Source organism: Lepus europaeus, chromosome 7 (genome assembly GCF_033115175.1).
Source record: "Lepus europaeus isolate LE1 chromosome 7, mLepTim1.pri, whole genome shotgun sequence".
NCBI lineage: Eukaryota > Metazoa > Chordata > Mammalia > Lagomorpha > Leporidae > Lepus > Lepus europaeus.
In genome coordinates, this window is record NC_084833.1 from 31,363,533 (window position 1) to 31,386,425 (window position 22,893).

General features: G+C 54.7%; 2 protein-coding genes across 3 annotated transcripts in view; one reads left to right on the plus strand and one right to left on the minus strand.

Moving 5' to 3' along the window:
* Positions 1–1,338: 1,338 nt before the first annotated feature.
* C7H11orf91 (chromosome 7 C11orf91 homolog) lies at positions 1,339–3,216 on the plus strand. The gene is made up of 2 exons (XM_062198040.1): positions 1,339–1,885; positions 2,912–3,216. The coding sequence occupies exons 1-2, from the start codon at positions 1,363–1,365 to the stop codon at positions 2,995–2,997; spliced, it is 609 nt and encodes a 202-aa protein (XP_062054024.1). The 5' UTR covers positions 1,339–1,362; the 3' UTR covers positions 2,998–3,216.
* An 18,279-nt stretch (positions 3,217–21,495) lies between these two features.
* The window catches only part of KIAA1549L (KIAA1549 like), a 296,220-nt gene continuing 294,822 nt past the window's right edge, over positions 21,496–22,893 (minus strand). For both annotated transcript variants that reach the window (XM_062198042.1, XM_062198041.1), the window contains exon 21: positions 21,496–21,777. In XM_062198042.1, coding sequence (XP_062054026.1) covers positions 21,496–21,777 — 282 coding nt within the window. The remainder of the gene's footprint in view (positions 21,778–22,893) is intronic.

The following is a 22,893-nucleotide window of genomic DNA, read 5'->3' on the forward strand; positions in this document are numbered from 1 at the left end:
AAATCTTAAAAAAAGAAAAAAAAAAAAGGATCCTTGGTCTGGACCTTTGTGCTCGAAGAGCTTCTAGCCAAGTGTGGGAGGAAAAACGTTCCTTAGTTTCAGGCAAGCCCCTGAGTGGGGAGAGCAGCCCCTTGCATTTGCACAGTGTTTGAGAGCTTCACACACCCTCTTCTGACGTCTGTCTGATCACTGAAAAAACAACCCAGTGAGGCGGCCTGGTTCTTTTATTTCTCTTTTACAGAAACCAATTTAGCATCCAAAAAACTTGCCCAAGGCTACCCCGCCTGGATATCTGAGTCAGTGTCTCTCTTCCTCTCCACACACACACACAGGTACTTCAAAAGCTGATGGAAAATGGAATTAAAAGATGTTTGTTTTGGTACAAAACAAGTTTGATACGTCTTTTCATAATATTTATTTTCCACCAACTTTTTGAAGACACCTGTGATCATGTATGCCAGCGGCCGTCCGGCTGAGGCGCTCAGGGACATGCACTTCCCAGGGGAGGAGGTCAACACTCTCAGAGGACTCCTGAGCCGCTGGGCGAGTCCCCGGGATGGAGCGAGCGTGAGCTATTCCAGGTGAGCCCAGAGGGTTTCGTTCTGGTGGTCCGTTCCCTGCCTGTCGGTGAGCGCCTGTAAGGTAAGCCCGCGCGTTTGGAAGAGAACTAAGCTGCATCTCACCGAACACACTCCCTCGCTCAGGCCTACTGCAAGCCGAGACCAGCGTCTCCGGCAGAAGGAACCCCGGGAGCAATGGCGGAAACAGCCATTGCTCCTCTGCCCGCCTCCCACTGCAGCTCGGGAAAAGCACACGCTCCTACTCGCAGGCTTCTTTGTAGCCAGGGTGGTCAGTGAGGGGAGAGGGACGGGGCAGGAGGCTGGTCTGAAGCAATATTTTTTCTCTGATTTAAAGTGGAAGACTGAAGGGCGTTTTCTCCAGCGGCCCGGGGCCAGCTCCCGGCTTCCTGTTTCTGGATGAAGGGTCCCTTGGCTTGTGAGCCAGGGCGGTGGTGGGGGGCGAGCTCGGGGCCAGGCTCTCCGCGACGGAGGCCTGCGGGCGGGCGGGCGGGCGGGCGTTTGCGGCGTCCGCGACACCGCACAAAATCCTAGCAGCTGCTAGGCCAAGTCCGAGGGCGCGGCCGCGGAGATCCCAAGCGCCCCCTCGGCAGGGGCGTGGCCTGCCGTCAATGGGCGTGAGCACGTTCTGGGGCGTGGCCTCCTGGATGTAGAACCCCGCCTCGAGGGGCGGGGCCGCGCTCCACCGGGGCGTGGCCCGTGGAACTTCAGAACCTCGGCGACTCGGGGCCGAGCGCGAGTCCGGCGGCGCGGGGTTCCTCCCACGCAGCCTCCCATTCAAAAGATGCCGAAGGGGCGGCGCGGCAGCCACAGCCCCACGATGAGCCAGCGGCCGGCCCCGCCTCTCTACTTCCCGTCCCTCTACGACCGCGGCATCTCGTCGTCCCCGCTCAGCGACTTTAACATCTGGAAGAAGCTCTTCGTGCCGCTGAAGGCTGGCGGGGTCCCGGCGGGAGCGGCGGCCGGGGGGCGGCCCCTGCCACAGGCGCCCTTGGCCCCAGTACCCCTGCTGCCGCCACCGCCGCCGCCGCCGCCGGGCCTGGGGCCGCCGGGCCTGGGGCTCCACAGCGAGCGCCCCTGCCCTCCACCCTGGCCCTCCGGCCTGGCCTCCATCCCCTACGAGCCTCTGCGCTTCTTCTACTCGCCGCCGCCCGGGCCCGAGGAGGCTGCCTCGCCCTTGACCCCCGGACCCGCAACCCCCCGGCTCGCCTCGGCCTCCCATCCCGAGGAGTTGTGCGAGCTGGAGATCCGCATTAAGGAGCTGGAGCTGCTCACCATCACGGGGGATGGCTTCGACTCCCAGCGCTGTGCGTGACTCGCCGGGGCCACCCCCGGCCCCCTCCCTGGTTCCATGCCCTGCCCCAGAGTGTGGCCTGGGCTCACACTCCAGCCCCCGGGAGTCCCGGGGCCAAAATCTCCCCCAGAATCCAGATTTCGCCCTGGATGTCAACCGACTCCTTTCCCGACTTCAAACCTGAACTTCATGAACCCATTAGTCCCGGACTCCATCTCGAGCCCTTTAAGTCGGTCTGTTATCTGGACTCCGGGCCTCCACCCCTGGAACGCATCTACCACAGACAGTCCCAGGCTCTAGAGATCTGGGCATGAATGTTGGATCTTAAAGTGGAGCGGTGGGTGGGCGGGGGCAGGAGCAGCTGGATTGTCTGTAAGGGGATGGTGGGAGTTGGGCAAGGTCCACAAGAGGGGTTTGGGGACTCTCCACTGGAGAGCCACCTCCCTGTCACCCCATGCCCTTGGATCTGAAATCTTAGGGATCTGGACCAGGGCAGGCAGGTGTGCTGATGTGGGGACAATATCTCCCCGTAGGAGGGTCAAGTGGCTGAATTGTGGACTAGTCCCAGAAGCACCTGTCGCACGGTAGAATGTTCAGTAGCCATAGGCTGTCCTGAAGACTTTCCCATCGCCTGTTCTGGCTAAGGCTTGCACTTGACCTTGGAGGAAGGCAGATGGTTCTAGAGTGACCATCCTAGCTACGGTGTACAACAGGTCAAATTGGCCACACCCTGTCACCCAGGGAGGGGAAATGCGAAATAACCCAAATCCTTGGGTCCCTTTGGCTGTGGAAATGGTCCTGCAATTCTTCAAACACCTGGCAAGGGGCCCTTTCTCGTGGCCACTGGCTGTTTTCTTACTCTCAATTGAGTTAGCCAGGTCGATGTATTTTGGCTGTTGGGATACTTTCCTCCCGTCTTGGGTCACCCATGAGTTTTAGGCTCCGGGATGGAGCCCAGTTTCTGCCCAGGAGTTTGCCTTGGAAGTGTTAGCGAACGCCCTTACCTCTGCTACAGCGGCGTTGTTTTGCTCTCCCGCAGATAAGTTCCTGAAGGCACTAAAAGATGAAAAGCTACAAGGACTGAAGACCAGGCCGCCCGGAAAGAAGTCAGCGTCTCTGTCCTGAGGAGCTGCCTGGGAGAGCGAGAGTGTGTCCGCCGCCTCCTCAGGTGTTAGTGCTTAGCTCCTGTGCCCCACGCGTTGTCCCAGAAATGGTTATTTTCTGTTCTGTTTACTGCTGTCCTGGCTACGCCCAGCACAGACGCCACATACAGTGCGCACTTGCGAGGTCTGTCTCGTGGTCTTTCTCTTCCGTGCTGCTGCTGGGGAGCCCTCCCTAGGGGTCAGAATGTCCCTGGGGTCTCCAGGGAGCAGGGCAGGTCAGCTGATGTGTCAGAAGGGAGCAGGGAGAAACCCAGGGCACTGTGTTTGCATGTCTGCTCGGGAAGGATCTTTGAGTTCTAGAACCCTGAGGTTTTGTGTCTCCCACCCCCAACGTCATGAGTCCTTGGAAGTGTTTGCTGTGTTGTTGTTAAGACTTTTTTTTTTTTTTTTTATGTAAAAGGCAGAGTGACAGAGACAGAGAAAGAGATCTTCCAACTACTGATTCATTCCCCTAAATGGCCACGCTGCCCAGAGCTGGGCCAAGGCAGTTCAAAGCCAGCAGCCTGGAGCTCCATCCCAGGTCTCTTACATGGGTGGCAGGGACCCAGGTACTTGGGCCATCTTCCACTGCTTTCCTAGGTGCATCAGCAGGGAACTGGATCAGAAGCAGAACAGCTGGGACTCGAACCCGGATCCAATATGCGATGTCTGCATCTCAATCAGTGGCTTTGCCTACCGTACCACAGCGCTGGCCATTGTTTTGAGTTTTAATTTTTTTTTTTTTGAGCAGAAAAATTCTTGGATAATCTTATCAAAGCCATGGTTCTTCCTAGAAATTCATATACACATGTTCAAGCAATATTTATCAAGTGCTCCTTATATACCTTGGCATCTCTCTTAGGCACTTGGGATTGGGGACAAAGAGAGAGACAGACAATGAATACCTTTTTTTAAAAAAGACTTGTTTATTTATTTGAAAGGAAGAGTTACAGAGAGACAGAGAGAGAAAGAGAGGTCTTCCATCCACTGGTTCACTCCCGAGATGGCTGCAAAGGCTGGTGCTGCACCAATCTGAAGCCAGGAGCCAGAAGCTTCTTCTGGGTCCCCCCATTGTCTTCCCAGGCCATAGCAGAGAGCTGGATTGGAAGAGGAACAGCTGGAACTCTAACCAGTGCCCATATGGGATGCTGGCACTGCAGGTGGCGGCTTTACCCACTACGCCACAGTGCCAGGCCCAACAATGAGTATCTTAAATAGCTAAGCCGTAGTACGGTTTCATGGAAGGTGATATGCTAAGGGGAAAGAAAGAAGGGTAAGGGTAGTCACGAAGGTCAGAGGAAGGCGACATGGAGGTTCACAAGGGTTTTTCAGAGATGGCATTTAAACCAGGTTCCAAAGAGCTGAGGGTTGTAGTCATGTGGCACGTGGCCAGGGGTGGGGATGGGGGGTTGCAGGTGGACGGGCCGGTGCAGAGGCTTCAGGTGGGGGCATGTGGCATCTTTGAGGCCCAGCAGCAGGAGGAGTGAGGAGAGAGCAGTAGGAAAGACAGCAGACAGCGCCCACTTGGGTAGGACCCTAGGCTATGCTACTAACTCAGGATTTTACTCCAAGTGGGTCTGGATGACCTCACCCATCGGGTCCAGGGCTCCCCATGTTGCGGGGTTGTGAATGGCTGTAGGGGTGTGAGTGAGGGGGCAGGGGAGCATGTCGGAGGCTGTCGTGGTGAACGATGCAGCCGAAACCACCACGCTGGCAGCAGCAGCTCTGGTGAGAAGCCACCAGGCACCTGCAGGGTGGAGCTGTGACCCGGGATGGGGAGAGCACAGGTTTTAGGGAGATCAGCTGCTGAGATCCGTGAGGTTTGGGTGCCTGTCCTGGTGGAGATGCGTGTGAGCCTAGAGGGGAGGAGAAAGCCTGGGTCAGAGCTGTGTACCAGGAGTCGCTGATCTGAAGATGTGTGAGTATTTAGAGGGTGCGCTTGCCTGGGATCATCAAGGAAGAGAACGTAGAGAGGGAGAGAAACTCGAGTTTGGGCAAAGAGGAAGGGTCCTGAAGGAGAGAGAGAAGGAGTGGCCAGCGAGGCAGGGGTCCTGGCAGCCGAGCGAAGCGTCTCCAGGGAGACGCAGAGATCGGTTCTGACAGCACTGCCAGCAGGCGAGATGAGGCCAAGAGGGCACCGCTGGGTTTTGGTAGCAGCGGTTTGGGTTGAGTGATAGGGGTCCCTGCCTGACTTGAGCGAGAACGGGAGGAGACGGGTGCAGATCGCTTTGACACAGGGTTCAGCGGCAAAGGAGAGCAGGGAATGAGAGCGGGAGCAGAGAGTGACTGGAGGCTTCCAACAAGACGGGAGAGGTTCCTCCTGCTGGGAGGGAGCCAGCTGGGAGGCTGGGAAGCCAAGATGAAGGCACCAGCCGGCGAGGGCCTGGGCTCCCTTTTTCCAAGGTGGGGCTTTGAACAGGGAGTTCTGCAGAGGGGAGGGGAGTAGTGTCCCCGGAGGGCAGGAGAGAAGAGGCACAACCCCTTCTTACAGCCACGTTGCCCGTGGGACCTCCACACCTCCACCCTAGGCGGGGGAAGTTCTCAGGACTCCTGGAGAGGACAAGACCACTGCAGCCACTGCAGGGCTGTGGTCCCCAGGAAAGGGATTGGTTTCAAGGCAGCAGAGCAATGGAAAGTTACAGATGCTGGTAGATGGGTAAGTGGGGTGGTGGGAGCCCTGGAAGTTACATTCACAGGCACAGAAGGCTGTGGGCGATTCGGCCCACTTTCCAAGGCCTCACCCCCCGACCCATAACTGGATTAGGTTCCATGGTCTAGGAACTGTCCTGTGTGTGTGTCTGTGTGTGTGTGGGGTGGGAGGGGGTGTTGTAATAGCACGGACTGTTTCAAAGGTGCAGGCAGGGAGCCAGGAAGCCACCAGCAGAGCTGGTGCAAACCCTGGGCTGCAGACTGGAAGGGAGGGGGCGGGAACAAGAGAGGGCTGTGTGTGTGCACAGCTCCCCTGCAGGAGGCCACAGGGACCTCAGCTCTTGCAAGAGATGGGGGGTTGGGGGTGGGAGGGGTGAGGTCTGGATCTCTTTTTATTTTATTTATTTTTTAATTAAAAAAATTATTTGGGCAACAGAGACAGCTCCCATCTTAACAGTTCACTCCCTGTAATGCCCACAACAGCCAGGTCAAAGCGGGGAGCTGGGATCCAACTATTTGAGTTGGATAGTTGGATCCCAGCTCCTCTGCCTCCCAGGGTGCATTAGCAGGAAGCTGGAGTCAGGAGCTGGAGCTGGGCATCCAACCCAGGTATCTTAACCTCTGTTTGAACCCCCGCCCCAGAGCCGGGGAATTTCACTGAGTGTGAATTTAGTAGGACATGGTTCAGAGGTTGGCTGGGCTGCTTTCCACAATCCCAAGTGAGAATGGGGTTGACTGTGTTACAGTTTTACAGCTGAGGTCCCTACCTTACTTGCCCAGTGGCTGGGCCTACCTGTGGGCATAGGCCCCGTTGTCAGTGATTAGTGGGATCCTGTGAGCGGCAGCTCTCCAGGACAAAATGCAATGGAAGAGCTGTCCCCCAAAATGAAGAGCTGTCCCCCAAAATGAAGGATGCATGAGGGCCCCTGACGCAGAGAACACCATGTGCAGGGACCGAGCGGGCGAGGCAGTGGGGCTGCGGAGCCAGCGTGGGGGGCCCGCGAGAGCCTCTTGTCACATTTTCAGGAATTCGTGGGCTGGTGTTTAAATACAACCATCCTTCAGATTGGTCCAGCTCTGGCCATTACAGCCATCTGGGGAGTGATGGAAGACCTCTCTCTGTCTGTAACTCTGCCTCTCAAAGAAATAAAAAAATCTTTAATTACAGCCACTAAAAACAGTTAAATTATATGAACTTATGATTATATTTAAAACTAAGGTAACAAATATTCACAACTTTTTCACTTCCTAGTAACTCTGCTACATTTTCCCATTGTCCAAGCTCTTGAGGTTGTTGCTGTCTGTTGTATCTATGGGATAGAAAGTGCTATGGGAAGTGCTAGTGCGCATTTCTTGCTACCCAGGTCATGTTGGAATACTGAAATTGGCCACGTAGAGAATGTTTATTTACACCATAGAAACTGGCAACGGTTCAGGGCTGTCCTCCCCACCCCCACCTAGTAAATATTTCCTAGGGACAGGTGTTTGGTGCAATGATTAACTTGCTGCTTGGGAGCCAGCATCCTATATCTGAGGGCCTGGGTGGAGTCCCGGCTCCTCTGCTTCCAGTCCAGCTTCCTGCTAATGCGCGCCCAGGGAAGCAGCCGCTGATGGCTCAAGTGCTTGTGTCCTTGCCACCCACATGGGAGACTGGGGTGGCATTCTGGGCTCCTGGCTTTAGCCTGGCCCAGCCCTGGCTGTTGTGGGCAGGGGCATTTGAGAGGTGAACCAGTAGATGGAAGATCTCTGTCTCTCAAATAAAATTAAATAAAAATGTGAAAACACACATGTACCACCCCACCACCAGATCAACAAGAAAGCGAAAGTACCGCTTTATTTGTAAACTGAGCTGGGCGGAGAGCTGCTTTGGGTGACGTCCGCGCCTGGGCTGAGGGTATAACGAAGCTGTGGCTTGACTCGCTCACCCAGTGCCCGAGACGGAAGAGCCTGGCTGTGCCCACCGTGACTGTAGGCTGGGCTGGGCCTGCCTCTGGCACAGGCAAGCACGTACTGACTTCTGACCTGGAATGCCCTGGCGCCTGACCCATCAGATCAGCAGCCACCTGCCGACTACCCACTCCTATCTGCTAGGGTAGAGGACATGCGGAGGTAGATGGGGTGCCCTGCCCCTGCCCGCCTGCCCGCCCACTGTGGTGCTGGTTTTGAGCTGGACCCAAGAGGGAACCTGCCACCAGCTACTTCTGTCATGAACCTTTGGTCATGGCCCCATTAGTCCTGAGAGAAACCGAGGTTTCAAATGTGGTGGGAGAGCCTCCCACTGCCTTCACCAAGTGACCGGGCACCCCCTACGTGCCAGAGGAGCCAGGCAGGGTACTCTTTGCACAGGGCCCTGGCTGCTGAGGGCAGGGGGCAGAGAGAGATCACCACGGCTATCGAGCTCTCTGTCTTGGGCCCGGCGTTCGGTGCAGCAGCTTAGATGCTACTTAGACCCTGCATCTCTTGCCAGAGCTCCTGGGTTCTGGTCCTGACTTCGCTTGCTGCGGATGCACACCCTGGGAGGCAGCAGGTGATGGCTCAAGTCCTTGGGTCCCTGCCACCCATGTGGGAGACCCAGATGGAGTTCCAGGGTCCTGGCTTCAGCCTGGCTCAGCTCTGGTGGCTGTTGCAGGCACTTAGGGAGTGAGCCAGTAGATGGAAGATTCTCTCTGTGTCTCTCATCTCTCCATCTCTCTTTTAATTTTTTTTTTTTTTTTTCTTAAAGGCTTCCTCTCAGCAGAGGTAAGTGCTATGTCAGTGTCTCAGGACAGGCTCCTCCTTCCGCCCAACAGCGTCCTAATTCCCTAAGCACAGATGTGACCTTGGGAGAGCCACCTCTCCCCTCTGAGCCCACCTGTGAAACATATTGTCTCAAAGCTGCCTGGTGGGAGGACAAGGTGACAGGTGTGACGCTGCCCCAAACGGAAGTCATTATTTTGCTGTGCAGTCCCTGCAGAGCGCAGTCCTCACTGTTCTGACCCAGGGAGTGGTGATGGCCCTGGGCCTGAGCCGCTGGGAGGCCTGCCCGGCAGGGAGGGAGGAACACGGAATTTGCAGGGCCCCCAGGGGTGACAAGGGGCTGAATGGGGCTGGGAGCAATCTGGGGAAAGAGACCGGGCAGCACCGCCTGCCTCCCGTCAAACAGACAAGGCCCAGGCCCGGCCCCTCTGTGGATCGCGCCCGGGTTGGGGAGCCACAGCCTCTCCCTTCCACGCTGGCTCGGTTTTCAGCACATCCAAGGAGATCTCTGCGCAGCCCCTGGAGGGAGAGTGACTGGAGAGGAATCCGGAAACTCCTTGACGCAAAGCCAGAGAATCCCATTCTGGACAGGAAGCCGGGCAAGCAGGCCTAGGGACGAGGTGGCCGGCAGGACGGTTCTCTGGTTACAAGCAATAGGAACCAACCTGAGGGGAGGTGGAGAAGAATCTGTCCAGACTTCTGGAAGGAAAGAACGAGGGGCTGTCCCTGTGCAACGCAGCTCTCTCCCTCCCACCCCCAGTCCTTGGAGGGAAGATGGGACTGGCCCGGCTCTGGGTTTGCTGCCAACTCTGCCCTTGTTGGGGAGCCCCTGGGAACCGGGGAGCAGGTGCTTCCCAAAGACACACATGCCCCCTCCCGGGCCTCATGTGCACGTGCACCAGGGCCTGGAAGACACTAGGAGTCCGGCTCTTTCTTGCTCCCCACTCTTGCTTTTTTTTCTTTTTAAAGATTATTTATTTGAAAGAGTTACACACAGAGGCCCAAGGACCTGGGCCATCTTCTACTGCTTTCCCAGGCCATAGCAGAGAGCTGGATTGGAAGTGGAGCAGCTGGGACTAGAACTGGCACCCATATGGGATGCCAGCACTGCAGGTGGTGGCTTTACCTGCTACACCACAGCGCAGGCCTCCCCCCACCACCACTCTTGCTTTTTGGAGTCAGCTGCCTCCTACCTCATTCTATGTAGCTCATCAGAACGATGTTGGGGTCCAAGGACACAAGAGTCAGCGGGCAGATCTCTGCCCCAAGTTACAAATCATGTAGGACCCTCCCCATCCCTAGGCACTGAGCATGCATTAGAGCTGAGAGGAACCAGGTTGCTGGACCGATAGATACATTTGCCCTTGGGAAGAAGCAGAACGTGAGAAGAGCTACCCTCCCAACTGCTGGGATGCCACTTCCTCCAGGAAGCCCTCCCTGCTCCCATCCCCTAGTCTGGATTATGTGTCTGTGCTCTGAGGTCCCCTAGCACTCTGATCAGCCCCTCTCCTGGCACTTCGCACTTGATTGCCTGTGGGTCTGTTTCCCTAGCGCCACTGGGATCTCTTGGGGCGAGGCTATATTAACATTATCATCTTCCTGAACCTGGGGTTTTGCATGAAGTTCCCACGTGTTTGCTGAGCCCAGCCGTGGCTACGGACAAAGCAGGAAATGCAGTTTCTAGTTATGATCTGACTTAGAGTCCAACCCATTGAAACTCAGTTTGCATGAACCTGCAAGAAGGGATGAGCGAGATGTAACATCCTGGACTGGGTGGGGCCAGGTACCAATTTATGAAGGTGAGGGCGGGGTTAAGAGGTGCCCTGAGTTCTTTACTGAGGTTCAGAGACAAGGCTTAGCGATCTCTTTCCATCCAAACAGCGGCATATAACATAGTGATTACCATGTCTGGCTCTGCGGGCTGGCGTTCTGGCACGGGTTAGGCCACCACTTGGGACACCCACACCCCATTATTGGAGTGCCTGGTGTAAGTCCCAGCCACTCTGCCCTTCCTATCTGGCTCCTGCCAGCGTGCCTGGGAGTCAGTGAATGATAGCTCAAGTACTTGGGTTCCTGCCACCCAAACTCACCACCCAGGCAGACCTGGATGGAGTACTTGGCTTCTGGTTTCGATCGGGCCCAGCCCTGGTTATTGAGGGCAACTGGGGAGTAAGTTGGCAGATGGAAGCTCTCTCTCTGTTACTGTGCTTTCAAATCAATGAGCATAACATAAACAAATTAAGATTGCTCGCTCTGCAGCCCGACTGCCCGGGTTGGAATCCCAGCACACACCAGCTGTGTGACTTTGGGCAAACTACTTGGCCCTTCTGTGCCCCCACTTTCCAGGTTGCTAGGAGGGGTAAGTTCACGTGCACGAAGCACTCAGGACAATGCCTCGCATGAAGCAAAGCCTCCATACACGTCAGTACTCCAGCCGGCCACCGCAGACTCAGCCAGGGTCACACTCTCATCTCAGAGATCATCAGCGTCCAGCCTGTAACCTTGACAACAAAGCACGTAAACGCAGCCTGCATTCATTCACTCACTGGTTCATCAGCCAGTGGCTCTTTCAATAAAACAGGCTTTTAGGCTTCCACGCCCCTTTTCTCATCTGGACCCGGGCACGCTGCCTCCTCCTTCCCGGGGCCGCTGCCTTTTCTGTTCCAGGAGATAACGCGGGGCAGCGGGGTGGCTCAGAGCAGGTGCTCACCCTCATCATCTTCGCTGCTGTGGGTTTGCCTGCATTTCCCCGTGGTGGGCCCCGCTAGGTGGCAGCACGGATTCAGAAGTGGGGCACCACCTCCCTCTTCCCGTCCTCTCCCTTCCAGGCTGACATTTGTCAGGTTGCCCAGTATTACCCGCGATCTGGAAAGCTCCACAGAGGAGGAGACACAGCCACCGCCGAAGGCAGTCATTGCAAAAATAAACACAGGTGTAAGCCCGGGCGTTCGCCGTGGGCTGCAGGTGCCTGCCTGCCCGCGGAGAGCCACGTGCCGCTTGCCTGGGAAGATCTGTTCTTTTCAGAGTTGGTTTCAAGGTGACAAGTCCAGTTCACACGAATGAAAAGAAGCTGGGCTAAACTCGCTGACTCAGCAGCCATCTGCCTGGGCTGCTATCACAAAATGCCATGGAGTGTGTGGCTTAGATAACAGACATTTGTTTCTCGCGGATGTGGAAGCTGAGAAGTCTGAGATGAAGGTGCTGGCTGGTTGGGCTTCTGCTGAGGACGCCTCCTGGTTTGAGGTGGCTGCCTTCCCGCTGTGCCCTCACATGGCAGAGAGGGTCTCAGGAACCGCATGGGGTTAGTGGCTACCATCCCCACAGCTCGGACCTAGAGAGAGGCGTGGCTCCGCATCTCCCTGCCTTGTTTAACTGGCGAGGTTATGCTTCTACCAAGAGGGAAACGTGGGGTCTAATGCAGGCTTGGGTTCCAGAGCCGACTGTTGTTGTAGGGGCAGATTGAAAAAAAACCCAGCATCTCTTTAAAAACAGAGACTGCGGCCCGGCGCTGCGGTGTAGCAGGTAAAGCTGCTGCTTGCAGTGCTGGCATCCTGTATGGGCGCCAGTTTGAGTCCCGGCTGCTACACTTCCTATCAAACTCTCTGTTATGGCCTGGGAAAGCAGAGGAGGATGGCCCACATGTTTGGGCCCCTGCACTCGCATGGGAGACCTGGAGGAGGCTCCTGGCTCCTGGCTTTGGATCGGCCCAGCCCCGGCCATTGCGGCCACCTGGGGAGTGAGCCAGTGGATAAAAGACTTTCTCTCTCTCTCTCTCCCTCTCTCTGCCTCTGCCTCTCTGTAACTCTTTCAAATAAATAAATAAATAAATTTTTAAATAAATATTTGAATAAACAAACAAAAAACAGAGACTGGGGCTCCTGGGAGCCAAGCCACCACCTAGGTGACACAGTGGGTGGGTAAGCAGCCTGTCCCCTGCCCCAGGACTCTGGGAGGCCGCTTGGTCCTCTCTGGAAGTCCTGGAGGTGACTTGGGGGGAGGCACAGGACAATTGGGACAGGCCCACTTGTCCAGCACGGGCTGTAGAGCGTGCATGTGCGTGTGTGTGCGTGCTTATGGGTGCTTGCCTGCACTGGGTCTTTGGCAGGCTGTGTGACCTGCCGCAGGGTGGCGTGTTCCTCTGAATCATCTACCACACCCTCCCTAAGAGCAGAGCGAAGATGCTTAATGCAACCGTCCTGTGGGGCCAGTCAGAGCCCTGCAAGGCGTCCTGGTCTGAGCACAGGGGAGGCCAGCGGGGTTCAGAAACCCTCGGGGTTTCTCCCAAGCCCTTCCATCACCCAGCCCCTGATGCCATCAAGCGCCAGTGCCTGCAGCATCGCTCTGAGCCAGGCGGGCACTCCCATCACTACGTACAGCCCCCAGTCAGGGGAAGATGGCTCCGGTCCCCACTGTGCGGGGAGGCGCCTGGATGCACATGGGCTGAGCATTTCGGAGCCCGGGGTCTAAGACCCGAGCTCATTTTTTGGCAGCTGGCTTCTGACCCGTAGCCCACCTGCCAGCTGATCTGGAGACCCAACACAGGGCCAGGTATCACAGCCCCTGGGAGTCTGGACTGCCATGTGAGGACCGGCCAGGATCCCTCCTGATTTCAACACAGGTGATGTCACGTGATTTACACTACTCCCGTGAAGCTACACGGCCGCTCTTACTGGTAGAATCTTGTTTCTCCCTGGTTTACCATTTGTATGATCCTGGGAGCGAAGGCCAAGGTATTCTCATAGAGCGGGCTGTTGTCATTGCTGCATCTTTAAACACAGCAAGCCCAGGTGTTTTACAGGGCTGCTGGGACCCAGTTCTTTTCACAAGAGTGATTCTGGGGCTGAGTCATCACCGTAACCAAAAGAGTAGGTGGAAGCTATGGGGCATACCTCCAGCTGGTTCCAACTGGTCTCCCTTGGCCAGGGGGTGAAGGGCTGTCCTTTCCCCATCACCATTTTCTCTTCCCAGGTCTCCTGAGCTTGCCTTCTGCCCTGAGGATTTATGGGAGTGCTGGGCTGTTGAAAAGGAAGGTTGTCCTTTGCCTGCAGGTTGCAGGGGGTTGAGTCCAGGGGTCGCTCCTTCCGGGTGGTCAACAGGTGATGCATTGGCTCTGGCAAGATAGCGAGTCCCCCATTGCTAGAAGTATATAAGTGGAGACTACATAAATGACGAGAATTGATGTTGCTTGTAGAGTGCCAGCACTTATAATCTGTGTGCTCTCTCTTTTCTGTTGTTACTGCATCAGCTAGGTCTACTCTACAGGTGAGGCTCAGAGAAGGGACGTGAGTTGCTCAAAGACACACAGCTAGAATGTGGTGAATGCATGCTTCAAACCTTGGCCTGGGTGGCCCCAAACGCTAAGATGGGATCCTCTCAAGTGTGATCACCGTGGTCATGACCTAGATGCACAGCTAGACTAAAACGCTTCCAGCCCCAAGCTGAAAAGATTTTAGTGTCCTGTTGGTATGGGGAACTAGGCAGGGAGGGAGTCAGACTGGAGGAAGCGAGCAGGAGATGTTCTTACAGCGTATCTCTCTGCAGCTTTGCACGGCGACTCCACCCCCCTACAGGGCGGTCCCGTGTGCCCGCTGCCCCATGATGCACTGTTGCTGTGGATTTGTTCTGAGAGGAGGAGCATGGTGGGGGCAAGAGGCGCGGAGTCACGGGAGAAAATGGGCCAGAGGCAAGCAGCTCGTAGACTTGTTTATTTCAGTTGGTATAGCAGCTTATATAGCCGAGGCAGCCAATCCTGTCAAGGGGTGGTTTATGCCCTAACCAATCACTGCCTGTTGCCAGGCAGGCTCCATTGCCAGGTGGGTTCTGAAGTCATTCCTGAGTAACTGATGCTCGCTTGCCAGTGGCCATCTTGGCACGGCCTTCTCATTCCACGACAATGTACCTGTTGTCATCCGAGACGGGAGGAAGGAGACACCGTGATGAACACGTGTGAGCTCAGCTCCACATGGAGATGCCACGAAGCTCCCAGAAAACCTCTCACACACTAAGCCCCAGCCCAGTTGTATATTCAATTAGGGCACCACCCCGTGCCCCATAATGGGGACAGCTTGCGCGGGGGGGGGGGGGCACTCCCTTTTTGGCCCCTCTTGTCTTCTCCCGAGCAGCTCTCTGGCCCTCGCAGGGTGCGTATCTCCCCTCACGGGCTGCCCACACTCACGTGTCAATGTGCCCACTCTCTCACCTTCTGTAAACCCTGCTCTCATCTGTGTGCCTTACTTAGTGCCCACTTGGAATTCTTCTCTGATGTCAGGGCAAGGTCTTGGAATAAAAACCGGGAAACATCTTCCTCGTAACACTCTCACCTCACATGTGATAAAAAATAGAAATAATCCTGAACTCTAAAATATGTACAGACACGTTCATCAGAGTTGTAATCTCAACACCCCCACTCCAGGATAACTGCGTTGTCTGTTTTATCCCTAAATAGCAAATCATGGTGTCTTGGATGCACATTTGCACCCTCTTTACAGAGAAGCAGAGACAGGAGGAAGATTTGCTACTCAATCTCTAAATGTTTTCTTTTTTTGAAAAAAAAAAAAAAGATGTATTTATTTATCTGAAAGGCAGAGTGACAGAGAGGGAGAGAGAGAGAGAGATCTTGCAACTGCTGGTTCACCCTCAATGGCTGCAATGGCTGGGGCTGGACCTGGCTGAAGCCAGGAGCCAGGAACGCCATCCAGGTCTCTCACACAGGTGGCAGCGACCCAAGGCTTTGGACCATATTCTGCTGCATCTGAGAAGAGATGCATTTGCAGGAAGCTGGAACAGAAGCAGAGTAGCCAGGACTCGAAGTGGCTTTCTAAGTACTTCCAGAACACTGGAGAGTCAGGCTCAGTGGGAGGCAGCCCTGTGCTGCTGCCTAAGTGACCCAAGTCTCGAGACATCTATGAAAGCCCAGGGTTGTGACTCGCCACTGGGGAGCAAGACTCTCCAACACATTCAGAGTTGGCTTTTTGTTACCAGACCGTCTTTCCTCCCTCTCCTCTAAACAGCCTGAGGCACAAGGCCACTTCTTACTGCGAATTCTGCTTTCTTGGATCTGTGCTCTGAATTAGCCCGGCTTGGCTCCTTTAAGTTTCAGCAGTCACTGCAGGTAGACCCAGTTCTTGGTATTTCCTAGACTGGGAATCTCACCTGTATGCTGGCCACGCTCAGCCTGTAAGTTGCGGCTCCTGGTCCAGGTCTGCTGTCTCATGAATGGGTCTCTGAGGGCAGAGCGGCCCGCACAACACGTGGTTTCTGGACAGGGCTGAGCCCATGGCCGGCATCACGGCTGCGGGGGACTAGCACAGGGTGGAGTTGGGGGGGGCTGTCTGGAGTGTGTGACCCATCGCACTGTCACCCCTCGAGGGGCCCCTACTTTGCAGCAGCCCCAGGAATCCATCTTTAGTGGCCACGTCATGAGCAGGCTCCATCTGCTGCTCTGGGGCTTGGGGGTGAGCTTTGCTGGACTCAGGAACTCCTGGCCCAGGCTGGGATGGCTTCTGAGGCTACACGCTGGGTCTACAGGCCTGAAGCTTTCTGTAGCACCCTCAGCGGGCCCTGTCTTGTGGCTGGCTTGTGAAACAGACCCCATCCCACCAACGGGAGGAGCCAGAATGAGAAGCAGGGCGCGAAAGCCTTTGTCATTTTATTACAAAATTCAAACCGCGTGTGAACGCCATGTGCCCAGCAGAGGACACACAGAGTTAATTAAACAGCAAAGCCCTCGAAGAACAACAGCTACACCCGAAGCTGCACCCCGGTCCTCCGCCCTGGGTGACTGATGTGCTTGGACAGACTCGCAGGGCGGGGGTTTCCACGCGGAGCCGAGCACAGCTACAAGCGCCCGCTCTGCTCACACACTGCCGGGCCGCTCCAGGTGAGCCAATGGCAATTCCAAACTAGGGAATGCCACGTGACAAGCCAAATTCACTCAGCGCCTGGGAGGGGTGAAAATACTTTACTGGATCAATGTGAACAATAAAGCTGCTAATTGGTTTGGAAATATACTTTTCAAGCCGTTTTCAGCTTCCCCAGGCTCCGTGCTCCTCACAGCCACCACAAGCGATGCAAATACCCACCTGACAGGTGAGGAGCCAGACCTGCTCAAGGCCCAGACTATCGGCACTTTCCCCCAAATTCCCAGTCTCTCGATGCTGCTCTGATTGTCTTTGGTGCAAACCTCCTCTCTGCGCAGTTGCTGTGTGGGGTGAGGGTGAATTTTCACGTAAGGGAGACGTGAAGGGGAAACAGGGGAGGCCACAGTTCATTGGCATGGAATCCATCAATGGCCCCCTCCATGATTTACAAGAGTCAAATGACCAATTTCTGGATCTCATTCTGTAGTGGCTCTCACTAAAATCTAGCTTTGATTTTTGGAGACAAGTTTTCCACGTCACAACCTGTCTCCCTATTTAATTTTTTTTTTTTTGAAACCTGCAGAATCAAAGCCACTCAGCATTTTCTGAAAGCATTTGTTTCTGGAACAATTATATTTCCTCAATATATTCCTTTTCAGAAACACCTTAATTTTTAGCGTTTTTCACAGGTTTGGTTTCTGTTATCAGCTCATCCAAAAATCAAGAAACCTTGCAACTCTCAGGATACTAATTTATCATACTCAGAAGGTCAGAGCCACTATATCAGTTTCACTCAAAACCAATTGTGTTTCAAAAGATTCTATCGAGAGGCTCATCAGTTTTCTCACCCTTGCAAGTGTGTGGCCGTGAGCCACATTAGCAGCACCTGCGCTAAGATCCTGCCGTTCAGTTTACAAGTACTCCATCTGCTGAGCAAGACGTTGTGCTAATGGGGGCTTGCGCAGAAATCCCCTGTGAGACCCAGCAGCAGGTGCACTAGCTGGTGGCAGTGGGAAGTGGCAGTGGCTTTGAGGCCACTCTCCCCATGCTTCAAGGGTGTGCACCCTCACCTGACACCCAAGGGTGCCCTTTCCTCTCTGTGGCCGTGTCCCTAGGGAGGACCCAAGTGCTGGTTGCCGGGTGACATCCTCAGAGTATAGGTCAAGCCCAGTGTCACACAGGCTCCTTTTGAGGGTCCTGCCCACTCATGCCACTTTGGGTATCAGCCCCCAACAAAAGTCCGGTCCAGCGGGCCAGAATGGCCGATCCAGAGGCAGATGAACTGGAATCAAGTCCTCAAGGATTTGCCCAAGTGGGCAGAGAGATGCTAGTCAGAGGAGGGGGCACTTTGAGAAGGGAAGAGTATGGGTCCTGGATGGAGGTTTCGGTTACACGTGCACTGATGAGTAAGATGGTTGGCCCAGGGAAGCAAGAGCACTGAGCAGGCACGCAGAGGGAAACAGAGACGAAAGCCAGCAAGGGGAGAGAAGGTGAGCGAGGGCATGAGTGGGGGCAGCTGCTTCCACCCCTGTGCCCCCCAGGAGGTGTCTGTTCTGTGAAATGCACCTGCATTCCTCCGGTCAGCCCCACGTGTGAGCAGGTGCAGGAGGCACACTCAACCAGCCGCCTGCCTTGGAGACAGGACTGAGAGGCAGAACTGAGTTTCCAACATTTACTCCCCAGGCAGGCACTGCTCCGAGCTAAATTATTATCTTAATTTTTTTTAAAGAAAAATCCAAATCATTTTCTTGTTTGTGGCAGGAGGAATTTAGGATGGAGTTCAAAACCTGTCTCAAACTTGAAATATCTGTAATTTTATTTGGTATTATTGAGCATATTACGTAGAAAGAAGTTCACTTAGATGTAATCGGAATTTCAGTCTTTTGATTCATTTCTCCTCTTCTTGCCTGTTAGAAAAGCATTTCTTTTAGTTAGGTACCACCATTCTTTACCTCCTCACTGCATTGCTTCTCCTTCAGAAGTTTTTTTCCTTTTTAAAATCACTGATCAAACAATTTCCTTTCTTACATCAAGATTACTCAGAAACTACATGCCCTTTTCCTTGGCTCTTAAAATAACAAATGCGCTCTTATAACTTCTCCCAGGACTAGAAAATTCTTACATAACCGACCCTGAGAGCATTGCATCCACTACATAGGTGACTGGGGCCATGTCAGGATCGCTCAAGGCTCAGACCACAGGTCCCAGACCCCACAATGGACCTTTATGCTCCTGCACCACTGGATGCCACCCGGACCTGGAGCAATGCATCTGCTGTCTCCCAGGGACCAGCTGTCAGGACAGCGCTGACATTCTGGGGGATCTATGAGGCTGAGAGATGAGTTCACATGGCCCTGCCCCCCCGCCGCCCTGTCCTGCCCACCACCAAGAGTTAAGGACACCGTTTCCTTGATTGTCCCCTCTGGGAACATCCAAAATATATTTCCTTCTCATGAATGCAGAACACTCATATCAAAACCAGTGCCAAAAAAGGTTTATTATGCCACAAATACATTGCCCTGCGACACCGTACCTCACGTCCCTTATGTACTCATCAGTCATCCTTTTCCTTGGAAGAACATTATGGAGTTTCTTCCATGACCCCTATTGTTTAAGCTCCTGGGCGACAGCTGAAGATACGTCACCCCCGAGCCTGCAGCAGCATGGTGACTTGGGAAGCAAGAGGGGTCATAAATCAGATGACATGAACCCGAGTCCTCTGGCCGGTCACTCCACTTCTCCTCCTCCCAGGTCGCCAGAGTCGTCTGCGGCTTCGGGAGGACCATGCTGGACACCAAGTTCATTGTTGCCTCTTCCGGGCTCCCACGGAACCCTGTTTCCCTTCCAGGAGACACTTTTGACCACCTGCCTTTCCCCAGAGTCACCTGTCCAGTTTCTGTCACTCCCATTAGGACAGGAGACTTTTTAGAGAGGAACCATATCTGAGCCACGCAAAAATCCAACACTGGCGGCTGTCTCCCCACTGGAGTCGATTGGTTTCTTTTCAACTTACGGTTTTTCCCCCACATGCTTTGCTTCAACCCGTGCTGTCCGGTTGAAGAGTGTCTGATTTAGCGTGCCCCAGTTTTGGCTGTCTCAGTGGACCATTTCACGGGGTTCTGCAAACACCCCCCGCGATCTGCAGCTCCACGCAGTGGAGCCACACGCCTGCAGACAGGAGACTCCCTCTCTGTAAGTCTCAGGAACGCCCCAGGCTCAGACACTGTCTTTTGAAACATGCACATAGATTTCAATTACACCAAGGTCTTGAAACTTCATTGTCACAGGTAGCATGTCCAGGCATTTACCAAGTAGACAAAGTACTGGGTTGATATCATCGCACTGATGAAATATTGATATTAGAGTGGGACAGTGTGGCTGACTTTATCAGACTCGTAACCATTTGCATGAAAAGGCTGAGTTTCTTTGGCTCTTTGTTCATTCAAGTGCATTGAACGCCCACTGGCATAGACTCAGGCATTGTGTTAATCTGTCAGCAAAATCTTGCACTCTCCACAGTGTTTTGCACGCTGACTTAGGTTTTGGACTACAACAACTGGCCATTGGTAGAAATATACCATATATACACACGGAAATTACAAAAATACATTTTATTTATAGCCGATTTTTTTTTTAAGTAACAAAAAACTAACACTATGAAAGATCCACCAGCATACTAAAGGACACCTACCTAACATCATCCCAACAAGAGATTTCTTAGAAGATTCCTTGACCACCATCTCGGAACATTCCAGAAAGGGCAATTTGCCATTGGGAAATAAAACAGCTTCTCGGAAAAGTCTGTGCTTTGACAGTTTGACTCTCCCATTCTAATCAGTTCCACACCTACTCTTCTGTCAACTTTTAAATTCCCACTTTCTTTTTTCAGTAAAGACCAAAGAAACTCATGCGGACGATGGGAAGATGGGCTCAGAAGGGAATGGATGCAGCTGAAGCTGGATGGCTCGTGGATGATGGCGGGACAGGATCTCATTCTCCCACAGACACCACGGAAGCCCCCCAACACCATCCATGGCTCCCCAGATGGGAGAGACAACCAAAACGTCCCCTTCCCTGTACCACCCAGAGCCAGCAGCTGATCTGCCTGCACTGACGGGTAGTTATTAGACGGCGCCTCGGTGGTGCCAGGCAAAGGCCTCCCCCAGGGCTCCGGAGGTGGAGTCAACATGACCAGGAGGGTCCCATCCACAGATGTCCTCCTGTGTTCATGGCCAATGAGGAACTGTCTGACGCCTGCATGTTTACAAAGATATTTACATTTAAACATCGGCAGATGTTCTACATTCAGAAGCTGTGTACCCAGAGGCTGCGGGCCCACCCCTCCTGTTCCTAAGAGGAATCAGCCACTGTTCCGTTTTGTGCCCCCTCGGCAGCACATGCTGGACCACGTGGTTGAAGAGGCAGAGACTGTCTTGAGAAAGCTGATGTATCTGTTCCCAAACCGAGAGGGGCGTCCTTCTCAGGCTGCTTGCAAGCAGGGCAAGGAAAAACTCCCACCGAGAAGTGTTTCTCTCCTGGAGGCCCCTACAAACCCTCAGCACCCCAGTTCCAAAACGACAATGCCGTCTTAAAACCCATCAGCACAGGTGCACCGTTCCTGTTCCCGTTCCCTTTCTCTCTCTCTCTCTCTCTCTCTCTCTCTCGGCTTTCATTCAGCTCATGGTGGGAGAAAGAGAGTCAGGACTACTGGCAGGTGCGGTCGCGGGCACTGCTTTTGTGTCCAGTCCCCTTGACTTTGAGTATGAACCTTTAACTGCAGAGGGACTCCGCTCTCCTGTCCCCGTTATAGCTGCTGTGACGTGAGGGCTGATGGTCCGAGGCTGAACGACAGAGGGCGCAGTCTGGGGCTCAATCCTCCCTCCTGCATCGCCTTGAACACAGACACAGAGTGAACATGCAGGGGGCACTGAGGAGGGGCTTATTAACATGGGCCTTGGGCAAGGATCTGCAGGGACGCTGGAACCCCTCGCGACGGAGGCCCCTTCGGGGAATACACCCAGGGTTGGGACAGTCAGCAGAACAGACCGTCAGACACACAGTCCCCAGCAAGGGCGTCGTGCCGCTGAGAATCCAGTCATGCCGAAGCTTCGTCTGCTTCCCAGACACCTGACTGTTCACCTTGTCAGAAACAAGGCAAGAGAAAGGCTCACACCCCTGTCCAGGGGTCAAGTCCAGCGCTCTAGGCCAAGAACCCCGGCGTCGCACGGCCAGAGGCACTACACCTGGAACTCAAACATGTCCGTCTGTTTCTTGGCCAGCTTGGCCACCTCCTCCCGGATGGCCTTCACCAGGGCGGCAGTGGAGATGTTGGTCAGGGGAGCGTCGGGAGGGTCGTTTTCCGCCAGGCTCTGCTGCGAGGCCGCCGTGGAGGGCGCCGGGGCCTGCTCCAGGCTGGGGTGCATGCCAGCAGGCTGGCTGTACTGGCGAGGCAGCCGGGAGGGCGAGCCCTGCTGGTACCGGGACCGGGGGTAAGCCTCGATGTACCCCGGCAGGGGCACCTGCAGAGCGCCGTGGGAGAGAAGAGAAGGCCAGAGATTAGCAAGGAGCGCAAGTCGCAGAACCCTAGAGGAAGTGGGATACTTGGCAACAGGAGAGGATCAAGGGCAAGGAAGAAGACTGGGAGGAAGGCGGAGGCCACAGACCTTTGTACAGACAGAACACAGGCGGGTGTGGACTCACTGGATGCGCTGGTTCGATGAATTAAACTCCTGCGTCAATCCCTGCTGATGAGGTCAGGAGTGTATTTGAGTACCTCCGCCTCTGCTGGGCGGCTCATGTTAATAAGCGCACAATCCAGGGCCAGAACTCTGGTGTCCTTTATGGGTCCCAAAGGAGCTCAGGGGGAGATTTTTAATAACAAAAGCAACACCGATTGAACTCTGGCTTGCTAAGGGCGTTCTGCACACTCTCCCTCCACTTGATTCTTGGAGTGACAGCCCAGGTGACAGACAGGTCTCTTCCTGCAGAGGAGGGCACTCAAGTGAAGAGTGGGTGTCTCACTTGGGTGACACGGCTCAGAACCCATGGAGACTTGCTTCGCACAGTTCTGCTGGGCGCCCATGGCTGGGGATCGGTCACTGAGCTTGTCCTGGATCTGGGACGTGACTTGATGTCTTCAAAAACGGATTTCTGTTTTCATTAGAAGTGGAAGACGTCCATTCTATCCCTAAACATATGGAAACTTCTAGAAATAAGGACAGGCCTCTGGTTTGGAATTTAGGATAGGATGGATTCTCCCACTGAAGTTGTGCGAAGCCCCTGGGGTTGCTGTTCCAGGGCCTTCCGCAGTGGGCATGTGCGGCGCCAGCGGCAAGCGAGCCCAGTCGGGCAGCTTCCACACCCACAGCTCCACTGAGCCTTCAGGGCCAACGGGCTGCTGCCAGCAAGACGAGGTGGGAGGGGCATTCCAGGTTGAGGGAGAAGCAGCAGCCAGGAGCACCCAGAGGGTCCAGAGAGCTGGGCCTGCCCAGAGAGGGTGTGTGCAGTGTGGGAGGAGCTTAGCAAGCCAACAGGCAGGGCCAGATCTGCAGGTGCCCAGTGCCAGGCTACCTGTCAGGTGCTTCCCTGGGGCCCAGGCCTGGGCTTTGTCGCACCTGTGAGGAACACAGCCCATC

What these genes read in the sequence shown, in the direction of transcription:
- C7H11orf91 (XM_062198040.1), top strand. Translation starts at nt 1,363, where the DNA reads ATGCCGAAGGGGCGGCGCGGCAGCCACAGCCCCACGATGAGCCAGCGG. An exon ending in TGGCTTCGACTCCCAGCGCT is followed by an intron (nt 1,886 to 2,911) that starts GTGCGTGACTCG and finishes GCTCTCCCGCAG; the next exon opens with ATAAGTTCCTGAAGGCACTA.